Consider the following 24,870-nt stretch of genomic DNA (forward strand, 5'->3'; position numbering starts at 1 on the left):
CGCATTCTCCTCCTCAGTCCTTCTCAGTCCTTTCCCCAGTCACCCTCCTCCTCATCCTCCTCATCAGTCCTCCTTCTCCTTAGTCCTCCTCCTCAGTCCTCCTCCTCCTCCTCCTGGGTTCTCCTCCTGGATCCCTCTCCTCCTCCTCAGTCCTTCTCCTCCTCCTCAGTTATCCTCCTCCTCCTCCTTCTCCTCCTGGGTCCTCCTCCTTCTGCTCACCAGTCCTCCTCCTCAGTCCTTCTCATCCTCTTCATCCACTTACTTCTCCTCCTCATCAGTCCTCATCAGTCCTCCTCCTCCCAAGTCATCTTCCTCCTCCTGGGGCCTTTTCCTGTGTCCTCCTCCTCCTGGGTCCTCCTCCTCAGTCCTCCTCCTCTTCCTTCTCCTCAGTCCTTCTCCTCCTCATCTCAGTCCTTCTCCTCTTCCTCCTCCTCAGTCTTCCTCCTCCTCAATCCTTTCCCCAGTCACCCTCACCCTCCTCCTCATCCTCATCCTCCTCATCAGTCCTCCTTCTCCTTCTCAGTCCTCCTTCTCAGTCCTCCTCCTCCTCTTCTTCCTGGTTCCTCCTCCTGGGTCCTCCTGATCCTCCTCAGTCTTCTTCCTCCTTCTACTCCTCAGTCCTCCTCCTGCTCAATCCTCCTCTTCCTCCTAAGTCCTCCCCTCCTCAGTCCTCCTAAGTCCTCCCCTTCTCAGTCCTCCTCCTCATCAGTCCTCTTCACCAGTCCTCCTCCTCAGTCCTCCTTATCCTCATCCTTTATCTCCTTTCTCCTCCTCATCCTCCTCATACACCTCCTTCTCCTCATCAGTCCTCCTCCTCACTCCTCAGTCCTTCTCCTCCTCCTCCTCCTCCTCGTCCTTAGTCCTCTTTATCAGTCCTCATCAGTCCTCATCGGTCCTCATCGGTCCTCCTCCTCCCCAGTCCTCCTCATGGGGCCTTTTCCTGGGTCCTCCTTCTCTTGGGTCCTCCTCCTCTTGAGTCCTTCTTCTCCTCCTCCTATTCATTCCTCCTCCTCAGTTCTCCTTCTCAGTCTCACTCCTCCTCAGCCCCCCTCCTCTCCCTCCTCAGTCCCCCTCCTCAGTCCCCCCTCCTCCTTTTCCTCTCTTTCATCTCTCAATAATTTGTTCAATTTATAATTATTGTTGGTGTTATTGTTAACATAATTTATTGTTATATACTAAAATGTTTTTAAGCGCATTTGAGTCTGACTCAAAATGTGCTCAAGAATCTTTGTGTTTAACAAAGTTTTACTCTCCAGTAATAAAACATTTCATCCCTTTTTATGTTATTAAAAAATGTGTAGACTATTCTTTGTGCCTAATTGAAGATTAAAAGTTTGAGAAAGGACCATGGTCATTAACCGGGCTACCCATTTCTGCAGATAGCCTGTTTACTCTAGTAGCAGGGAATAGTTGAGTGTGCACTTCGATGTACACGATTTCTGACAACACAGGGTTGTTTGTTAGATCATTCTTAACCAAAATCGTTTAGGTACGCAATTTGTGTCGCTAGACATAACCCTACAGGGCAAATTTTCTAAATTACCCTCAGTCGCGTATACGGGATTTTTGTATTTCAGCTCCTAAAGGTCATAGAGACTTCAATTTTAGCTTAAAATTACCGCAATGGCCACATTTATATACAAGTTATGAAGCAACATAAGGTCTCCAGTGCTTCGTTTTATAGATATTGACAAAAAACTGTTTTTTATCTCAGCGAACCAAAAATGGCACTGAATTTTGATAACTTGAACTAGGAAGGTCGTAGAGACTTGAATTTTAGCTTAAAATGACCGCAAACATCATATTTATATACAACTTATAAAGCAATATAAGCCCTTTAATGCTTATTTGTTGAGATATTGACAAAAATCAGTCATTTTGGCTACATGTGTGAGGAAAAATACCAAATTGGGCAACTACTTCGGTCTTTTTTTTGACAAGTTTTGTGCTCAAGTTATTAAAATGTGCTTTGCAGTTGTAGATCGGATGTTTTCTTCCAATATGGGTTTCGGTATAAATCCGGAAGCACCCGGTTCATGGGTGATAGGGGTTAAAAACCCTGAAATGTCAGGCGATGGGCGAGACAATTGTCTGAATTTGGTTATAAAATCACTCTTTGCTAGGGTTTGCTTTTTTCCGCTACATCGATCCGCTTTCTAACTACTGATCATCCCCCTCTACATCATTGATCATTCTCTTTTAGATACATGATTTCTATAAGTTCTTGAAGGTACATCCGGCATGATGTAAAGTCTATATCAAAGCATTTTAATGTGGTCTTAACAAGTTGCAAGATATTTAAGTTCACTAATAAAACAGAGATTGTAGGATGTCCTTCTTTTACATATTGAGTAATTTTGGCTACACATGTGAGGAAATATACCAAATTGGTTTACCAAACAAAGATTGTAGGTTATCTATTATTCTTTACGTGATTATTGATGAAACTTCATAGTCAAACCTGTATTATTTTTAATATTTAATATTTATTCACACTTTCCATAAGACTATTATTGGGAGTCATTTTTGTGGTTACAATTCGATTAAATCAGCATTTCCAAGCAAAAAACTGTCCCAAATTTCTCTTCCGAATATGGTCCGCTAGTTCGAAATTGTAGCGCTTATAAACGTTATTGTTAGACATTACATTAGGATAATACTATTGAGACCAGATGTAGTGATCTATTTAGATAAAGCGAAGAAGGTGCATCTGAATGAGGAGAACTTTGCTGATCAAGAGAAAAGAATATGAAGAGATATCAGCAGCTGACAGAAGAGATAGAAGCCAACGGATGGGCTTGCAAGCTCCAGACAGTAGAATTTGGAGTTCGAGTCATTTACAACTGCAGCCTCCAAACCTTTATGAACCACCTGAACGTAAACACTAAAGAGAACTGTCAACCCGAATAATTTGATGATAACTTAAGATGTACCTTTGAAAGTTAGTATTACCTTGGAAATAATTATTTTTAAAAACTACCGTTCAAAACTTATAGATCAAGTGATTGCCTACCCACAATTATATTACAACGTTGTGGGGTCAGTCGATATTGTTGCTACAAATCAGGAGCAAGCGTCTTGCAACAGGATACCATAAATCTGTATAAGTTTTAAGTAGTTTCATTCTACTTTTAATATTATTATTGGGTCGTTTACGTTTAAATTATATTTGGCCATTTTATAGCCTCCCCCTCAAAAATCCCACAATTACTCAATATGTAAAAGAAGGATATCCTACAATCTCTGTTTTATTAGTGAACTTGAATATCTTGCAACTTGTTAAGACCACATTAAAATGCTTTGATATAGATTTTACATCATGCCGGATGTACCTTCAAGAACTTATAGAAATCATGTATCTAAAAGAGAATGACCAATGATGTAGAGGGGGATGATCAGTAGTTAGAACGCGGATCGATGTAGCGGAAAAAAGCAAACCCTAGCAAAGAGTGATTTTATAACCAAATTCAGACAATTGTCTCGCCCATCGCCTGACATTTCAGGGTTTTTAACCCCTATCACCCATGAACCGGGTGCTTCCGGATCTATACCGAAACCCATATTGGAAGAAAACATCCGATCTACAACTGCAAAGCACATTTTAATAACTTGAGCACAAAAATTGTCAAAAAAAGACCAAAGTAGTTTTTAAAAAAATTTGTATTTATTTTTTAGAGAGGCTGGGCCTGGTTGGCCCACGAGAGAATAGCATAAGAATGCTTTGCCTACCCCTGGGGTATGGCAGTCCTGTGGGAGGATGCCAGTGGAATCAAGATGTGTAATCAAGGATGATGGTAAGTGTTGTGGGGTGTGTCAAAATACCAAAGTAGTTGCCCAATTTGGTATTTTTCCTCACACGTGTAGCCAAAATGACTGATTTTTGTCAATATCTCAACAAATAAGCATTAAAGGGCTTATATTGCTTTATAAGTTGTATATAAATATGATGTTTGCGGTCATTTTAAGCTAAAATTCAAGTCTCTACGACTTTCCTAGTCCAAGTTATCAAAATTCAGTGCCATTTTTGGTTCGCTGAGAAAAAAACCAGTTTTTTGTCAATATCTATAAAACGAAGCACTGGAGACCTTATGTTGCTTCATAACTTGTATATAAATGTGGCCATTGCGGTAATTTTAAGCTAAAATTCAAGTCTCTATGACCTTTAGGAGCTGAAATACAAAAATCCCGTATACGCGACTGAGGGTAATTTAGAAAATTTGCCCTGTAGGGTTATGTCTAGCGACACAAATTGCGTACCTAAACGATTTTGGTTAAGAATGATCTAACAAACAACCCTGTGTTGTCAGAAATCGTGTACATCGAAGTGCACACTCAACTATTCCCTGCTACTGGAGTAACAAATTGTGGAGAAAATTTAAATCAAAAGTTACAATTTTTGTCCGTTTTTGTCCGTTTTTGTCCGTTTTTGTCCGTTTGGCAGCTATATTTTCAAAACGGACAAAAATTAACGGACAAAAACGGACAAAAACGGACAAAAAATAACATGATCCCCCCCCCCCCGAGTTAAACTATTAATTTAATTGAAAGAAAGATATCTAAACCAGGACAAACACCCCATCAGTTTGACAGATAATGAGTTGTGGATACGAGCAAAGTACGACGACAAACTGTTTCTAGAAAACCGGGACTACGTTAAAGTGAGGTTGAAAAAGAGGCACCAAAGTGTTGCTGCTGGATCATATAAGGCCACGTCCATCAGGTTTGAGGATTTTTAAAGTGACCCAATCTCTTACGGAAAATGTCTCAAACTTTTTGTAATGGATACACAATTTAACAACTGTCGGCATTTTGGATTCACCAATCTGATTCCAAAATAAAGATTGTCAATTATAATAATAATATGTCTACCGGACTTATACAAAATATGTTCATAATAAGGGATCGTTCACAAATTACGTAGCCATCTTAAAAGTACGAAGGGGTATCTGAAATGGCCAAAATCTGGCTTACGTAACATGCGATCAATCCCATAACCCGTTAACATTAGATAAAGTGGGTGCTGCAACACACAATAAATTTCATAGCCATACAAGTAATAACGAAACTTAAAATTATCACAAAACTAATAAATAGATTTGCAGTTTTATAAATATTTTGGCGAGACTCATTACTTACCGAGCATGCTAGCGCGTTCCGTGATCTCGGGACCAGTCTCCGATAAAATTTATCCATGTCTCAAACCGCGGCTCTACCATATAACCACTTTCTAGGTTCTATTAACGTTTTGTTTAAACCGTCCGCTCCAACTCTGTCTCCTAAGCAACTCCAAGAGTCAAATATGAGATTAAAATATGGAAGGCAACTGAAAGTAAGTAGAAAATAATGCTTGATTCGTGTGAATACTACCTCTACTTTATCTCAATAAGTGTGTACAAGCGTCTGTACTATATTAATGACTTGATGTCACGTGGCCATATAAGTTCAGCTTGATGCCAGCTTAGAATTACTAGTGACACACTCCAGACAAGCTGGGTCTGGGGGTTTAGAGAATTAGGAAAGTTGCCAAGAATTATCAGTGCTGACTGCACTGGTTTTACTGTTAGAAGAGTTTGAATAAATATAGTGTCTAGGAACTAGGATAAATGACAGTTTATTATAATACTAGTGTAACCCGTGCCTACGGCCGGGACTTCACTACCGCAGTTGAAATGCAAAAGTATAAACCCGCCTATTATATTTGAAAACACGCATAACATTGTCGTATGAAAGTATGAAATCTCTCTACAGTCCAACAGACCGCAATGAGTGCCCCCTCCCCTAATAAGCTTATAGTATTACAATAACATGACAGTGAATATCGAGGCTAACCTAAGACAGACAAACACACAGACACACATTCTGAGATTATTATTTAAGATAGGATAAATGACAGTTTGATATATACGATACTATCTGAAAAACAAACCGTTTCAAAATGACAAAAACTAACGTTTTCCTCCACTTCCAGCTACGACCCCGCCACGATCACCACACATCACTCGTCCCTGAAAGGTCGAGCAAAAAGGGACGGAGCAATGCGGCCCCTCTCCAAGATATTCCAGAATATAAACCGCAAGAAGCGTGGTGGTAGTGACGGTGCTGCATATATTGACACGGTAAATGCTTTCAGATTTACTCTTGTTTGATTAAATTAGCGTCTGTAAAGATGGCACCCATGGTAAAACTCTCAGACACTAAATTCAGCTGACTTTACTGAATCCTAGCTGTTAGCGCTACTGACTACAGATTATTTGAATTAAATCGCAAATCTCAATTTTTTATCGAGAAATATAAAAAAGGAAAACTGAGAATACACCTGGCTTCCCGTATTGTTGGTAGGATTACTATTGTTGAAAGAGACCTCTTTTTACAGGAGCAAGATCCCGATGAAGATGGTCGTGCATTGAGTCCGCAGTACGCGTTATTAGGTGAGTTATTTAAAGAGCTTTTGTAAAATATCCTATATTATATTGAATACTGGAGATTTATATCTATCCTGGCTTTGTCAATCCGAATCAAGGCTGCATATCATATACTGCTGTGTTCTATTGCCTAATAAAGAACACAATTTTCTGAAACGACAAACACAAGGGCGAAGTTTAAATAAATGTTGGAAAAAAGTATTATCACAAAATACTGGTTTGATCGACCGAACTCACCCTGAAAATCTCCCCGATAATTTCGCCAGAGTCCTCGTGTTTTGAGGGAGTTTCCTCGTACAAATACTTATCAGATCTGGCTCCTGACAACTCTTTGGAGCACATCCTCCGCAGCAGGATTCTGGTCGTGACGTTTCGTGGCAGCTCCTACTGGAGTTACAGTGAACTGTGTTAAAGGCAAGATATTGGCAGAAGTCCAAGAGCAATATCCAGCATTAACAAGTGAGGGAGAAACTTATTGAATAGTGTTACAACGTTCTACTGGACGAGCAAGTTCTGTGTGCAAAAAAACTAAAGTCAGACCACCAAAGCAGAACGACTGAAACCAAGTAGAAGATTGGTTTGGTGACGTCATTATTCACACAGACCAATTATGTGATGACGGCAGTACTTGAAATGTAACCCGAGCGAGAAATTTTGGAGGGCACTCTTGAGTGTTTAACTATCAACTACTCGGCTGTATTGAAAATATGTCAAGAAGTCAGCAGTAGTATTAGTGACGTGATGTGGTTAATGTAGTGTCTTCAGCGCTGTGTAGTGTTGGTTATGTGCCTTCTGCCTAACCTAGTGGACACTCGCTGTACGGTTAGTTGGACAAGAAGCTGGGAGACTCAGTGCAGACCAACCTACCGTTGGATCGTATACCAAATCTAGATTTATACTTAATCGGTACAGCAGATCTAGCTATTCAGCTGGATATTAGCTCGAGCTGTCAATTCACTGGTAAAATAGGTAATTGCGTTTATACTGACCGCCTTTCTAGACCAGTTTTTAATTTCAGTTTTCATTACACTTAACTACTTGCAAGCAGTATGATCCGAAAACGAAATGTTTAATTGTCGTTCTGAGAAAATGGGGCCGTTAGTATTTATTGATACTTAAACGATCATAATTGCATCAAAGATTTAGTTTATAGAATCTTTGATAGTTAATCTGTAAACTTTATATATAATCTCCCGGCCGGAGTGACAAAGTCAAAAATGTCACAAAATATCCCCACCCTGGCCTTTTCTCGAACAAATTACAAACCGCGGCTTTTGGTGTTAAATCCGTCCCGTTTCCGCGCAGTAGATCAACTGTTCCACCTCCGTTTAGGGAATGTCGGTGTAAGTCCGTCAACTTCTCATCTTTTGAGGACATAATTAAACACTCCTGACAATTGTATCGACATACGAAACCGACGAAAGACGCACTGAAATACCTAGATAGGGTTGAAGGTTTTGATTTAGGTTGCTATGTCTGGACAGGCGACAAGCGGACACGCGTTAGACCTCAGCTATACGGTACGAACTGATCACTCTAGTTTAGACCTGCAAAGTGCATACCCGCTTGTCTGAGTTACAGTGCATAACCTATATTCTGGTGGTGGTTGGCCAGCGGGAATTTTTAGGAAATAGATGTTAGCCTGCAAAATGCAAATTAAAGATGTGAGCTAGGTCCGAATATGACAAGGAATGACGGACAGCTACAGGTAACTGGTAGCATGGTAGACAACACGTGTTGGCAACTAAAATGGCCAACAGAATGGGGGAATGAGGGACGAGGGTGGCTCACTTGCACTGGTTCAGTCAATTTCTGCTGCATCATTGACGAATGACGCGTATTAACGGTGGTGGAAACCACAAAACCAGTTAGGCAAAGTGGTAGGTATCGCGCATAGTGATAAACATTTCGGAGATTTTACGCTCATTACACAGAAATCAATGACCCATGTACCTGATTGCTTCATCGACTGAGGCTTGCGCTTATGACGTAACTAATTTAAAATTTAAATTGCCCAGTTAACAAATGAACCGAACTTTTGGTTGTCTGAGTTTTGGTTACTGAGTTTACTCTGGTTTTGGGAAGATAGGGGAAGACGCTAAGATAATGGAAGTGGACGCTAAGATAAGGGAAGTCGACACTAAGATAAGGGAAGTGGACGCTAAGATAAGGGAAGTCGACACTAAGATAAAGGAAGTGGACGCTAAGATAAGGCAAGTGGACGCTAAGATAAGGGAAGTCGACACTAAGATAAAGGAAGTGGACGCTAAGATAAGGGAAGTGGATACTAAGATAAGGGAAGTGGACGCTAAGATAAGGGAAGTGGACACTAAGATAAGGCAAGTCGACACTAAGATAAAGGAAGTGGACGCTAAGATAAGGCAAGTGGACGCTAAGATAAGGGAAGTCGACACTAAGATAAGGGAAGTCGACACTAAGATAAAGGAAGTGGACGCTAAGATAAGGGAAGTGGACGCTAAGATAAGGCAAGTGGACGCTAAGATAAGGGAAGTGGACACTAAGATAAGGGAAGTGGACGCTAAGATAAGGGAAGTGGACACTAAGATAAGGGAAGTGGACGCTAAGATAAGGCAAGTGGACGCTAAGATAAGGGAAGTCGACACTAAGATAAGGCAAGTGGACGCTAAGATATGGGAAGTCGACACTAAGATAAAGGAAGTGGACGCTAAGATAAGGCAAGTGGACGCTAAGATAAGGGAAGTGGACGCTAAGATAAGGGAAGTGGACGCTAAGATAAGGGAAGTGGACGCTAAGATGAGGGAAGTGGACACTAAGATAAGGCAAGTGGACGCTAAGATATGGGAAGTCGACACTAAGATAATGGAAGTGGACGCTAAGATAAGGCAAGTGGACGCTAAGATAAGGGAAGTCGACGCTAAGATAAGGGAAGTGGACACTAAGATAAGGGAAGTGGACGCTAAGATAAGGGAAGTGGACGCTAAGATAAGGGAAGTGGACACTAAGATAAGGGAAGTGGACGCTAAGATAAGGGAAGTGGACGCTAAGATAAGGGAAGTGGATACTAAGATAAGGGGAGTGGATACTAAGATAAGGGAAGTGGACGCTAAGCTAAGTTTTATCACATTATATCTAATACAATACTACACTTCGGGAGAACTTGTGGTTATGCCTAAAGAAAGCAACGTATCATGTTTAACTCAAAGTAATCATGAAATACCTACTCTGCGCAGCAATGCAACGGACTATTGTAAGTAATAACTGTACACATTCTAGCCCTCGAGTTGATTTGATAGGATATATAGCATCACTAAACGTTTGTAGTCCCTCATAATAGAGCAATAGATTCAGTAACGGACCAGTTTGTCAGGGAGGGAGAGAGAGAGAGAGTTGGAAATTAAACAGCTTTACTCCTCTCGATCATGCTATTGCTGGTCATTTTCAATTACTGGTGGTTGTATTCTGTTCCCGGCACGTGGCGATGTGTAGCTGCTCAGTCTAAAAATAGCACCCTAGACCTAGTGATGGTGTACCCCGGCCCTCTCAGTTTGGAGCGCTCTGTTGATTGGTGTGGAGGGGTTGAAGGTGCTAATGGTAGATTGTTCGAGCTGTGCCTTTAAAAACTTATATATGGCATAATCTGACAATTTGTTGGGTAAAAGTTTGTCAATTCGAGCACGATTTAACATATCGTATTGTAATGAACGGAGAATATTATTACGAGAGCTTGCCTAAAGGATTTAAGAACGACTATTACATCTGTCATCAAATTAATCTTAAAATATTAGAAGATGAATACATCATCATGATTTTTCTTTTAAAATTGCATTTACAAAAATCTATCACAGAAAAAACTATAGTCAAACTGTTCTCTACAAAGTCCTTTCTTGTTCACTAATCCAACATTGGACGCAGCACTTTCAATTAGAGTTCTCACTTAGAGTTCCAGGTTCTCACTTTGAGTCACACCTGCTGCACTATTCGCATTCCCGACAGCTTTACTCATTGTTTTCTTTAAAAAACCTCTAAACTTCTTCATCCTCCAATAGTAGATAAGAGGGTTTAATGTGCTGTTGATGGCCGGGAAGACTCGGCTGACCAACACTGAACTGTAGCTGTTCATAAACACCGTGGAGTACATCTCCAGGTAGGATATCATGAACTGAGACTGAGTCACATAGACACTGCTCCGATCTATAGACAGGTTCCACACCCAGAAGTAGATATGGTATATGAAGATAGGAATGTTGCAAACCACGTACATGACTGTGAAGATGATGACAGTTTTGGAAGCCTCGTCCTGTGCTTTCTTGCAACCCCCAATCTGTTTGGTCATCTTCTTGCTCCTCCTCAACAGCCACAGACTGAGAGCTGAACAGAGAGATATGGGCAGAACAGTGAACCCAGTTTGTATTGTGTCTGTTATCGTCAGTATTAGTTCGTTGGGGAGATGGACTGTAGGCTCCCCTCCTTCACTCACTGTCCCATCAGAAGCTATGAAGACACACGCCATTAGGGGAGGGATGAAGGAGTTTGTGCTGACTTTCAGGATATTGTAGATGACTTTGAGGGTGAGGGTGAGGATGCTGTAGAAGAGAGGGATCAGCCAGCTTAATTTAACGTTAAAATTTGTAGTTGGGGCGATCAGGAGGACGATCCGTGAGACGCTGATCATAGCTACCATGAAGACGGACATGTCCAGAAGGACTGCGTAAACTACCGTCCAGATACCACAGAAGGCACTGCTTGAAGTCAGTACTGCGCTTATCCGTCCTTGGGCGGGATAAATCATTAGATAAAAATGCTGTTCGGTCATATTGCAAAACATGAAGTAAGGGACTTATAATTGAATCAGCTTTGTCTAGAAAAACTTGGAAATAGCTTACCGTTAGCAAAAGCAGAGTCGATAACCGGAAACAGAGAGATGCAGAGAAGGAGGTTGAAAAAGCTGATAACAGCGTAGACGTGCTTGAAGAAGGTGGCGTTCTTGTTCTTAGTAGGGGTGGTGGTGAAGTAGTATAGAGAGACCATGTTGCCGAGTATTCCTAGCACCATACAGACGCTGAGAAGCACTCCTATCAGCATATCAGCTGGGCGGGAGAATTCTGGACCCATACCTTAAAAATTTGCGGATTAACGTTTGAATACCAATATTCGCTTTTATTATTTATGAACACAAAACATTATTTGTTTATGAACACAAAACAACTGGGCTAATAATCTGTTATAATGTAGATGTGGTATTGTCACATTTTGCGACCAAAAAGTGTAAAGATGAAAATTTTGTCGGATGCCAGGCACCAGCTGAGGAAATCTCTAAAGGATCTTAAAGAAATCTATAGCACAGTCTTTAGTCAGTTTACATCAATTTTAGTGGTTGATTGAGCACAAAAGTTTGTAACAAGTGAACTACTGGGTAAGTATGAACTATTCCATTAGACTATAAAACTTGCACTGAACAATTGCCAATGAGATATCAACAATAATGATATCAACAATAATGAGATGTCAACAGATACTATTATGTGTTAGTCGTATTGACATTGTATTTAAAAATTTTGATATATGATAGGTAAGACCTCTAAAAAGAAAACTCTCCATCATTTGTCAAGACATAACGGCTTGTTAAAACTGTGGACCTCCCGTCGTCCATGTCATCACTCGGGGAAACTGTAGTGCGGCAATTAAGAAGTTCTGTGCGAAAAATAATTAGAAAGGCTTCTTAACAGGAACTTGATCGGGTAAGTCCTTAGTTTATCAGGTACTCCTTTTATTGTCACCTTTCTTGACATATCTTCTTCTTCGTAGACATATCACAAGTACTTGGTATTTCTTTAATATTGACAGAATTACAGCTAATTATAGAAGGAAAAGCTCTTATTCAGGAACAATGTTGAAAACTTTGCAACAATTCTGGCAACAATAATTTACCGTGGCAGATGATACTACGAATCCTATTAATATTATTAAACTTAATATTCAGCATCTGGTTATTACTTTCCCGGATAAGTATCCTAATTAAATCATGTTTCTACAGATCATTGCCCAGGTGCTTTAAATGTAATCACATGGAATAGAGGTTTTAGAAAATATATGTTTAGAATATATAAATATATGGATTATGGAAAAATACAGCTGTTTACTGGACTAATAAGCATCATAGCCTTAACAAGAATTGTGCCCGTTGTTTCGTTTTGGCGGACGCTAGATTTCCATTCACTATGACTATAAGTATAAGCTCTAATCGGCTCACTTCACAATAATAATATTGATATAAATTATGCTTTAAATACGGGAAACACTTGAAATCCAATTCAATTGCCGTATCTGTAATTCAAGAAATAAAATCGATTAAAAATTAGAGGTTTTAGAAAATATATGTTTAGAATATTATATGGATTATGGAAAAATACAGCTGTTTACTGGACTTATGAGCATCATAGCCTTAAAATAACCTATTTTTAACTTTTTAAGAAATAAACTCGATCAAAAGAGGACAGAGTTGTGTTAAACCAGGTGTCACGAGACTGGTTTGTATTGTTCAGCAACTGTCCTTAAGTCACAAGTCTTATAAATATCGTTACAACGCAACCTGGCTCACTAATAAATAAATAAAAGTAATAAAGCAATAATGTTTATTGAACAAGAATCTTGAAGAGCCAATTTTAAAAAGCACTTAGGGCACTTTAAGGCACTTTATAGCACTTCAAAGCACTTTCACTTCAAAGCACTTGAATAATGCACTATGAATAAAAAATACCACCAAAAGCTCCTTATTATGTAACAGATTGAAGGTGGCTTGCTTATATATAACGTAAATAGCTGGACCACTTTGTAATATCCTTTCTATAGAATATTAGATGCCACTCGTATTATTATCGTATATATTAATAGTGTTGTAATTAGTTTCAGACTAATTACAACACTACAAATCTATTACATATTTTATCGAGTATTATGTAACGCGATGGAAATATGGCATGCTCAGGTATGTAATCTCGAAGTGAGAGTATTCTGGGTTCTGGATGAAGATGTGATTTCAGGCGATGGTGTGGCTACTATATAGTAATTGGAGCCCGTCATATTAAAAAGAACCTTATTCGATTTATAATTTTTTCTCTTTGTGGCACCGGTCTACATTTAGAAATTAAATGACCTCAAAATTGTCCTTGTCAAATGATGTTGACATGGTGGACTAGTTCAGCATCATAACCAATATACGGTCAAATCGATTTTTAAATGATAACGGTTGCAATTTAAAAAGTAAATTAAAATACTACAAAATTTTGAAACTGCACATAAAAAGTGAAAGTGGGAAAATAAAATATTATTAAAGACAGGAAAGTGAATTAAAAAACATTAAGGATTTCAAGTTTCTGTTTATTAAGGCAATGATTCAGGTTGTTGTCACTACTAAATATATGAGTTATATATTTTCGAGTTAGTTTTGACTGATACAACGTACCAAGCAGACGCAACACAGTGTTGATTGTTTTGTGTATCGAACACGAACTTCTACCTTTCCAGTGGGTACAATTATCTGTCATGAAAATGACAGGTGTAGACTGTTACTAATCATGATATAATTTTAATAACAGTTAAAGTTTTTCTTAGACCGTAATTGAGTCAGCAGGAGTGTTCCGCCATGCTCACCACGACATCTTTGTTAATAATAATAACTAATACAATTTTAAGGCGTTAGTGCTGAGTTTCACCTCTTGTGCAACTCTTCACACCGTTAACCAAACAAACCAATCAAATCACGTACCCCCGCATGTAAATAATGGAAAGTGCCATGGAGACAAAATAAACGCATACAAATTAAATTTACGGAAATAATAAAGTGTACTGATACACATTTATGCGGAGTAATGATAAGGTGATTAAATTTAATGGTTTATGCAATTAATTGTCCCGTGTAATTTAAATTAGTGCGAAAAATGATGTACCATGAAAAATTACATATCACATAATACGATGAACGTTAATTATGATAATATACTACTAGTAGGATAATTCTGTTGTATTAAATGTGAAATATAGATAGGATCACAGATCAAGCCTAATTAAAAAGTGAAAATTTGACGACCATTTATTATATAACTCGAAAGTAGCAATAGCAATAACGATGATATCTAATTATTCAGTAATACTTAAATAAGTTCTTTAAAATCACTGTAGCCGCAACAGTATCAATACATGTCCCAAACATACTAAACATTGTTAGTACTACAGTGTGCCGTATATCTTCTTTTTTTAATTGCGTGCTGAATATTCTATTTAATATTTGATCTATTTATGTTTTAAATTTATGATTATGTAATAAAGAAATGATATGTGTCCAAAGTGTTTTACATTTTAATCGGCTGTATCTTCGGTTGTGGTGGATATTTTTTTATACGATAAAAATTTCACGAACACCAAATAAGACTTATATAATTTAGACAATTACTGAAATTTTGATAATGAGCCAAATTATAGATTATTTATATAATATAATATAATAATAATAAATTGTAGCATTTACGGTCACCAACAAACTTGGGCGGAAAACCAAGTCCTATGAAAAATAACCATAAACCTTAGTCATTGAAACGTTATTGTATCAGCTTTCTTTCATACTTACCAAATTACCATAGCTTTAAACCAAACACGTGTCTTAACTCTAGATATTTACAAAATGATAAAACAGCTACCAGTGAGAAGTTTGACCCCAGCTCTATCACAGGTACAGAGGAGCCTAACGGAGACGGCACGACACACACGGACACTTGTGTACCTGATAACCTGCTATCTAACGCAACTCTCTCCAGCTCCAGTCCTGATCTCCTCACTGATAACAAGGTATGGTATTTTGGAGGTCCAGTACACTGTACAGGGACAAAAGTGTAGGGAATGTGGGGAATCTGGGAATGTGGGAATGTGGGAATGTGGGGAATATGGGAATCTGGGAATGTGGGAATGTGGGGATAGTTAAGCTCACTACTATACTTAAGGGGGCAAACCCCAAATCTATCCAGACCAAATGACCTCATAGGCAGTTCAGTGACACCGTTTCCAGCGCACCGTTTCCACACCAAAAAAAATTATTTTGAGAATTCCCATTTTTGTAATCGAGCATTTCCTGGTTAAGGGTGCAATTTTCGGAAAAAATTATTTTGTGGTTGAGACGCTATAAGTTAATCATTTCTTGCGGTATCGGGTTGAAATTTTGCTCGCCGTTTATTCACATCTATTTCAATGTGTGTGTAAAATCTTGATATCGTATCTAAAAAGGCTGGTGTGTTATGAATTTTTAAAGTCAAAAAGCTAAAATTGTCCTTTTCAGGCTTATTTTAACAAAAAGTCAGTCAGGGAAGATCGGATTGATTTGATGCTTGACATCAAATTGTTCTCTGAATTCTGGCGCAGTTTTTGGTGCCCTCAAAAATGTTTTTACTCATTTCCCTTCAGATCTATTGGACCTCAAAGGCAAACAACGAATTTAGGCACATTTTTTCCTTTTCACCCTTTTGAAAAAAGGCAATAGTGAAAGGTTACGAATGGAGGTTTTTGCAGAAAAACGTGGATTTTGGAGAACGAGATAGGTGGGTTTAAATATGTCATCAGTCCTTTCGTTAGTTACCATGCAACGAAAAAGTTGCGCGCGCGCGAGGATTGCTTGCAGAGATGTGATACATATAGATCACAGTGGAAAATATGGGCCATTTCGCAGATTTTAGTCGCGCACAATAATCGTACGTTAATCGTGCAGTTTGACGATAATCGACGATAATCGTCTGCTGCGCGCAATTATTATACATCCCGACGATTATCGTCGATATTCGCACGATAATCTTTTCTCGCCTCTCTATCGTACGATAAACGTCAGAATGACGAGAAACGTCCAATTATTGCTCGCCCATCGAGGATAAAACTCCAAGTATGATATTTGCTTATTAATATATTATTAGCATGGTGGTTGTGATTTGAGTATGATCAGTAACTCATGTAGAATGCGTGCACATATCAAATAAGTTGATATATCTTAACAGCTACATGTTTCACCCAAGTCTGACATCTAAGTAGGTTCTAAAACTAGGTTTTGGGAGGAACCGGTCTCTTTACCATTATTTAATATTTGATGCCTCATCAATGGGTCAGAATTAAGCTGACTTGCTTGCATTTCAGTTTCAAATACCTGAAAGTCACTTAAAACAATGCATCGAGCTGTAAGGAGCGTTATTCTCCATGTTTGCTGAATAAACGAGTTTCATTGAAACTATTTTCACTATTCAGTCGTTTTGAATCCATTTTTGACCGGAAAACTCGGAATTATGCTTGACAACTGCACGTTAATCGGTTTTAAGAGCTTCAATAAGGTTTCGTACAGGTCTAGCATTGTGTTAATCGCACACTCTTGACACTTAATCAAAATTTTAAAAGCTTCGCGCGGCGATAAAAACGCGCGTGCGCGAATCTTGTTGCAGTCGCTGCTTACGAAAACTTTTTAGTAGAATAATGAATAGGCAGCGTTTTCCGAAAGATGTGTTTCAAATATCATAATAGTGTCCGCTCATGACTTTTGCCGTGATTTAAGTTTAAGGAGATATTTCCTGGTGGCTATTTCACATTTCTTAGTCACTCTTTCCTCTTCGTTGCGAATGTGATCTGAAAATTGTCGCTGTTAAGATTCTACTGTATAGTGACTGTCTAGCATGAAAATTGAAAGCCCTTTTCTGGGCCGCCTGTCTCACCCGGCTCTCAATAATGGACTCTGGTCCAAAACAATCACTCGCACTGAAAGTGAAAATCAGTTGTTAATGATAGCAGAAAGTGTGCATTGCGCTCTTGTTAATCATCATTCTTACTTGCTCAAACATCTAGAAACAAAACGCAAAAAGTTTCTTATAATGACTTCTCACCTTGAGGCGTACGAGGCTTGTGAGGCGACTTTCGACCTCGGTGACGGTCTGACCTCGTGAGTCGGGAGGGCCGAAGAGCTAGCAAACTCCCGCTGTGGTGTAAATATCACCGCCGTACTGAAATAAAGTTACAAATCAAGATTTAACTGTCGGGTGAATTCTTCCCAATGAGTATGAAAAGAGATGAGAAAATAATATTGGAACATGTAGAAATATTATCAATCAGTCTTACCTCCTTCCCCTCCTTTCAGCCACTTGGGACTGAACTGGTGAGCTGCACTCCCGCAGCAGCAGCTCGGTCCTCATTTCCGCCAGCTTAGCCTGATGCAACTCTACTTGGTGCCTCATTGAGGCGGTCTCGCAATCCTAATTAGAAGTTGGTGGATGTAGTCATCACAATTATGAGGAAAATACGTGGCAGTTAGAATAAGTATAATACCAAATATGTGGTGGTAATTGAGAAACGAGACCCTACCTTACAAGACAGAGCGTGTATGGGATCCGTTTGGGTCCCTGAGCTGGTGCTCTGCTGCGGCTCCTGATCCAGCTTTCTTCTCTTCAGCCGGTGTTTCTCGTCGGCTGCGTATTTTTTCATCCGCAGCCGCACCTCCCGGCATTGTGCTGGGGTAACAGCACTCTCTGCAATATTTTGTCTTATGGGCAGTTCCTCAAGTCACCGAATCAAGCTCAAATGTAACGTATTGACTTGGTAGATTACCATACATTAATTTGAACTACAAAATTAATCAAGTGTGTTAGAGCCAAACTCATTATGTAATTTCTTACCCTCGATATAGCAGAACTTGGCGATGGCCTGCCTGATCGCTGTCTCCTTCAGCCCGGGGTACCGTGCTCGAAAGTGTCTGAAATTGTGATTCAATAAAATCGGATTGAATTGGTGATTATTAGTTTCTCAACGGATAAAATCTTTTTATTTAAGTGTTGTTCAAAATGAAATTTTTTGATGCTATGTTTGAATATTCATAATTGAGGTAAGATAACTCACTGCCAGCATTTCCCCCTGAGCTCATTTGAGCCCAGGGGCTTCAGCTGATTCGTCTCAGTAAGCCCGGCGAACATTACCAGTCTCGAATTATCCATTTGAGTTCTATTGTGAATGTGTTATTACTTTTACTGATTACCAAGAGTAATTTAGTTGCGTGGTTCAAAAGTCAAAATTGGTGGTTCAAAAGTCATAACTGTTAACAGTTATGATTGCAAATTACACAATTTCATGTATCTAAATAATCGTCATTAAAGTTCTGACTGCCGACTACTAAATTCCTATCACAAGGCCCGATCAGATTTATCACGTACAAAATGTAAACAATAGACTTGGCTCGTTACCAAGGAGAGCGTATCTGTCTCGAACGACATTACAGGCGCTCGATTCGTATTATGAATTCTAAGTCCATTAAAATCTGTTTTGGTGCGCGGCTCAGAATAACGCGCTGGCGCGCCGCTTAGACATTAATTTAAATTCAATTTGACAAATGTTTTCAATGATAGCTAAAATTTGTTCACTAAACACAATAGTTAAAATAAATAATATAATTTTATAAAATCTAATTTTTCACTGTGGCAATTACTTCTCGGGTTAAACATTACACTAGGAAACTACATATTATACATTATACAAAAGATACCGGCCCGCGCACTGCGTGCCAAACTTAGATAGATGATAAATATTTCATATTTACTACCGCTGTCTTATATCATATATGTAACTAATCTTATCAATAACAATAAATTAAAGTATCAAATTTCATTGTGAAACATGACATTTTCAATTTCATTCGTTTTGCGTTCACTACGATTACGAAGCTTGCGGAACATTACCAGTAGACTGTAAATATGAATCCGATTTCTGATTTCCATATTAAAGCATAACCGAAATACTTCCTTCGTTACATGAAATAACAAATACATTTTATTTCCATGATTTATTGTGTGATTATCGTGATATCGCTCATTATCGCCTAATAAACGTCGCGAAATAGCGTTATTCGCCAAATATGACGATTATCGTCAGATTAGACGATTATCGTGCGTTTAACGCGCGCGCGACGATTATCTTCGATAATCGTACGATTATTTTTATATCGTTTTCTGCGAAATTAAAATCCCAACATTTTCCACTGTGAGATAGCCTGTGATCTATGAATGCGCGGCGCGACTGTGTTATAATGTATATGATGCATGTAATGTATAATATTACTATTAGGTAATACGCCCAATTTGTACGTGGCACGCGTAGTGTATTGATGTGTACACGAGTATAGTTTACCTTTGCTGATAATTTCTTGAATTACAGATACAAGTTAAGTTCTACGGCAATTGAACTGAATTTCAAGTGTTTCCCGTATTTGATGCATAATTTATCAATATTATTATCATGAAGATTGAAGTGAGCTGATTGGAGCTTATACTTAAATTTATAGTAAATGTGAAATGGAAATCTAGCGTCCGCCAAAACGAAACAACGGGCGCAATTCTTGTTCGTTTTTAATATATACCGATTTTTCTAAAATTTTGATAATAATGTGCTAGCGACTTTTTGAAGGGTGCAAAATAACCGCAACTAGCACATTTATATATAAGTTATAAACAACAAAACACCCTAAAATGCTTCCCTTTGAAGTTATGGGAGAAAATGTGATTTTTTGGCTTTGCAGATGAAAAATCACATTTTCTCCCATAACCTTAAAGGGAAGCATTTTAGGGTGTTTTGTTGTTCATAACTCATATATAAATGTACTAGTTGCGGTTTTTTTGCACCCTTCAAAAAGTCGCTAGCACATTCCTATCAAAATTTTAGAAAAATCGGTATATATTAAAAACGAAAAATGTGCCTAAATTTGTTGTTTGCCTTTGAGGTCCAATAGATCTGAAGGGGAATGAGTTAAATCATTTTTGAGGGCATCAAAAACTGCGCCAGAATTCAGAGAACAATTTGATGTCAAGCATCAAATAAATCCGATCTTCCCTGACTGACTTTTTGTTAAAATAAGCCTGAAAAGGACAATTTTAGCTTTTTGACTTTAAAAATTCATAACACACCAGCCTTTTTAGATACGATATCAAGATTTTACAGACACATTGAAATAGATGTGAATAAACGGCGAGCAAAATTTCAACCCGATACCGCAAGAAATGATTAACTTATAGCGTCTCAACCACAAAATAATTTTTTCCGAAAATTGCACTCTTAACCAGGAAATGCTCGATTACAAAAATGGGAATTCTCAAAATAATTTTTTTTGTGTGGAAACGGTGCGCTAGAAGGTCACTGAACTGCCTATGAGGTCATTTGGTCTGGACGGCACAAACCACTGTTTTGGGGTATGCCCCCTTAAACGTTATAGTACATAATCGCAGCAAGCACCAGGTGAGTAGGAAATGGTCTAGCCCGCGGGTGTTTCATTAAATTATTATAGGTTTCATTACATTATTAAAGGTGAAAATTATGTATCAACTAGGCTTTGCTCATATAATGGCAGAGATCAGCTGGCCTTATGGGAGATATCAGATATGATGGCGATATCGGTCAAATATAGTACTGAAATTTGCCCGGATAATATGACATGATAGCGCTCTATAGATTTGGAATTTAGTAGGAACTGGGAAGGTGGACTATATTTATTCTGAGACATGACAGCTATTCTGGATTTTTATAGGTCAAGATTGGAATCCACAATATTAAACGTCTGAAAAAAAGTTTAAAATTCTCGGAAAATAAATTAAAAAAGCAGAAAAAAAGCCGTCAGTTCATTTTCTGCTCCTAGGAGTTACAACTTTTCAACTATTTAAAGTTCAGACAGCTGCCAATTAAAATGGACGAAGTCTCAAACAAATGGCAGTAACCAGCTGGTTTTATGGAAATCGTTTTCAACGAAGACAGAAAATATAGTTGACAAAATGGAAACAGAGCCTTTTGAGTGACTAATAAACAATTCTATAGAGCAACTAACTGTTCTATCTTGGGGATCATGTTTTTTGTCCATTTTTGTCCATGCGGTACCCTCTATTTTCAAGATTGACAAAAAATAGGGTGGACAAAAATGGACAACAAATTTCAAAGTACATGGAAATAGTCCGAGACATAAAGGGAACTCGATAGCTTTTCGGGTTAAAATCGATTTCTCGACGGTTATCACCTCTCTAGATGATGCTTAAAACATTTGGCCTTTATTTCGTTTTTGTACTAAATGTAATAATGGTGTTTTGGGCTACACCCTTTTCTAGAGTTTCGCGATCACTCGAATTTTTGTATTCAGCCCAGGAAGATCGTAGAGACTACATTTTAGATACACCAAAATTTACCTAATAACCACATTTATATACAAGTTATGAAGCAACATATGTGTATTTTGCTTTTTAAGGCATACCTTAAAATGTTCATTTTCGGAAATGTGGCTGAAAAATGGATTATGTGTATAATTAGAGGTCGTTCGCATATATTACGTAATCAATTTTTGGCTAACTTTTAACCCCCTTCCACCTCCGTAATTAGTTTAACACATAGCTATTGTGGCAAAATTACGCTATCAAGCTATTATTTGGAAACCCCCTTCCCCCTCGGCTGATTACGTAATATGTGAACTATACCTTCTAGATCTATATGTCCAATACTGAGTGAAAAGTTTCAAAATCTGATCTACGACCTACTGATGTTACAGGTCAGGTCTCAGATCTTATAGTCGGATCTCAGAGAAAAAATACAGATTACAGGCAACTCTAGCTGGTCTCAAAATCATATCTTGGTAATACTTACTACTTAGGTTACTTACTTTTGCTCAAAGGTTTCTCTCTTTGAGAGTCATTGTAGAAATACAGACTATTTTCTGTACCTAAATGAGGATTTAAAGATTGAAAAAAATGACCAAAGTGTACCCTAAAAAGGGCCATGGTCGTTGATCGTGATTGGTCGCTAACCATTTCTGCAGGCAGTTTGTTACAAATTGTGGAGACAATCTAAATGAAAAATTACAATTTTTGTTCATTTTTGTCCATGCGGTATCCTATTTAAGTATGGACAAAATCGTATGAACAAAAATGGACAAAAAACATGATCCCCGGCCCCCTATCTTTTAACGTTTAGGACCCATAATCGTTGTAGATAGTCACGAGGAAAAAACGCGATTCGTCAGTGACTAACTAAAAATGATTTTTAGTTTATATTCTGAGCCCTATTTGCAATGACACATGCCAGACTGATAAAGATTTCGGGCCAGATCACCTTTACATTTACGGCTAATCTGTTCTTTAAAGGATGGATAATATTAATAACGTACCGCTGTTGCTCTAGGATAGAGTAATTCACCAAAAAAACAGAATATTCATCCGTATGAGAATCATAAAGTCCATAAAGTAAATTGCAAATTGCTGATGTGCTAACAATATACACACAGTTATTCAGAACAAGACTACAAAAGATTAACAACAATAAACTGAACACAGTCTCCTCATACGACAACACAGATAACTTCTGATAATTAATGTGAAGTAGACACACTGAGTGCGGTGACGTCCAGTTTCAATTATTTCCGTTTCGGATATTGGTCTCGAATTGGAGACTTAGACACAGTTTGAGGTCTTTTCGTCCTGAATTAAGAGTTTTGTTGAAAATGGGATTGAAGAATTGCTGCAACAAATTTAACAAGTGGATTTTGTGTTACCAACATTGACTATGCGAGGTTATGTGGCGGTGTTCGATAAACGAAAAGCCGATAGATCTTTTAAATACAATTTGCAGCTGTTGGTCAAATGGATTTAGTAAAAACTGCCAACAAATTCTTTTGAAATCATAAGTTCTGGTGCAAGTATCATGACTCATATTACTCGCATTTATCGTGTATCGTGTTTAACCCACGTCCCAGAAGAGAAGGTTAGAATTATTACAGAATTTTGTATTTTAACTACTTCGAGATCGGAATCAGACCAATTATGTTGAAATTGAGGACTTTAGGAGGGAAAAGGTAAATTGTTAGTATCCGAGGTTTTCATTACAAATTAAAACAAGCCCTTATATTAAGGAGACAGGGTGTGGCTAGACCTGGTTCAAACTTGTCCATCCCATTGAATATGGTTTATGGCTGCGTTTTTGTTTGACTACTGAACAATCAAGACGTTGTGAAGATGAGAAGTGTTCAAATAACCTCAGTCTTGTTACTTGGCAAGTTTTTGGGACACAATAGCGCCCCGTTTAAACGTAACTATGTTCATTGTCTTTAACGCACCTGTCTTTAGCGCACCTGGCATTGAAAGCTCTTTGTCAACGGAAATTTGTTGCTCATCAAATAAAACGGCATCAGGCAACATAAAAACGCGACGGGTTTAAAATCACATATTATGTTACAACTACATTTTCGCGGAATATTATTATTAGTCCCTATTCAATGATATGGCATAATTGGAAATTTTCTGTATCTTCCGCAGTATATCGACATATTTCGTTTAGTTGTGAATTATATGTTTCTCGCATATTTTGTGCATATTTATAATTTAACACCACTCGCGGTACGAGCGCCATAAAATGTGCATACATAGTCAGTAGCGAACAGTATTGTCAGCTCAACATCTTGCTCCTTATTGCGTGGCTTTAAGTTTAAGTCACGTTTTTAGAAGTCAATAGAAACTTGTGTTCTATTATTCTAAAAAACACGTGTTTTGGTGACAGGTCGCTACAAAGTTCAATTCTTATTTAGAACCTCTTAGTGCCAGGCCATGGTGGTAAATTTTCTATAGGAGAATACAGGATCGAGAGATCACTGCAAAAATTCCAATGTTACTAATCGTAAATGTTTTGTTCAAAATATTGAAGTGAACAATTTAAAATATTGAACAATATAAAGCGTAAGACTCATCCTAAGATGCTTACTAACATTTGTTTTGAATTCTTCATAAACCAGGAACTAACCAAACGATCACAAAAATCGCCGAGAACAAAAAAGAACGTCGAACGTTAATTGTAACAATGTTATGGCAAAGTTATTTTCAATCACTCGGTTTACAGATTGTTAAAATTTAAGAATTCAAGTTACGAAGAAGAGGAAAAACGAATTCGATAACCACACTATAAACTATATGAGATACTGTGTCATATATTAACTATAATATATAAACTATAATATATAAACAGGGTAGTGAAGAATCGACAACTTGGAAATAAGGCTGAATGTCCCCAAAAAACATCACAGAAGTGCTCAGCCCCTGGATGCAAGACTTGCCCGGTATTGTTCGATCTTGACTCTAAGATCATGGTCAACGGCATGGAGCTTAATCTAGACGAATCCCTCACGTGCAAAGATAAGCACATTATTTACGTTGCACAATGCCAGCAGTGTAGGGCTATTGAGGGATCTGAGGACATTTACTTTGGGCAGACGTTGACTCCATTCCACATTAGGCTCAATGGGCACCGGAACAAGTTCAACATTGACGACCGTGCCCTCTACGAGCACTCAGCCTTATCAATGCATTGTTACGATGTACACAAGGACACTTTCAGTTTTGACTGTTTCAAATTCGGGATTGTGAAAAAGACTAAACCTTCCCTATTAGAT

General features: G+C 38.2%; 2 protein-coding genes across 2 annotated transcripts in view; one reads left to right on the forward strand and one right to left on the reverse strand.

Moving 5' to 3' along the window:
* Positions 1-24,870, forward strand: part of LOC134813387 (arf-GAP with coiled-coil, ANK repeat and PH domain-containing protein 2-like) — a 79,472-nt gene that overhangs the window by 39,086 nt on the left and 15,516 nt on the right. Inside the window, exons 20-23 of the mRNA XM_063821123.1 lie at positions 4,583-4,720; positions 5,969-6,116; positions 6,374-6,428; positions 15,130-15,245. Of these exons, the coding sequence (XP_063677193.1) occupies positions 4,583-4,720; positions 5,969-6,116; positions 6,374-6,428; positions 15,130-15,245 (457 nt within the window). The remainder of the gene's footprint in view (positions 1-4,582; positions 4,721-5,968; positions 6,117-6,373; positions 6,429-15,129; positions 15,246-24,870) is intronic.
* On the reverse strand, positions 10,298-11,516 carry LOC134812341 (tachykinin-like peptides receptor 86C). Its single transcript, XM_063819730.1, has 2 exons — positions 11,288-11,516; positions 10,298-11,174 (listed from the first exon to the last, which is right to left on the reverse strand). Exons 1-2 carry the CDS (start codon positions 11,514-11,516, stop codon positions 10,339-10,341), a joined length of 1,065 nt encoding a protein of 354 aa, XP_063675800.1. The 3' UTR covers positions 10,298-10,338.

Source organism: Bolinopsis microptera, chromosome 3, assembly GCF_026151205.1.
Source record: "Bolinopsis microptera isolate Bmic1 chromosome 3, MBARI_Bmic_1.0, whole genome shotgun sequence".
Classification (NCBI taxonomy): domain Eukaryota; kingdom Metazoa; phylum Ctenophora; class Tentaculata; order Lobata; family Bolinopsidae; genus Bolinopsis; species Bolinopsis microptera.

Coding starts and splice junctions, on each gene's coding strand:
- LOC134812341 (XM_063819730.1), bottom strand. CDS start 11,516: ATGGGTCCAGAATTCTCCCGCCCAGCTGATATGCTGATAGGAGTGCTT. Junction 11,175..11,287: donor CGACTCTGCTTTTGCTAACG/GTAAGCTATTTC, acceptor ATCCCGCCCAAG/GACGGATAAGCGCAGTACTG.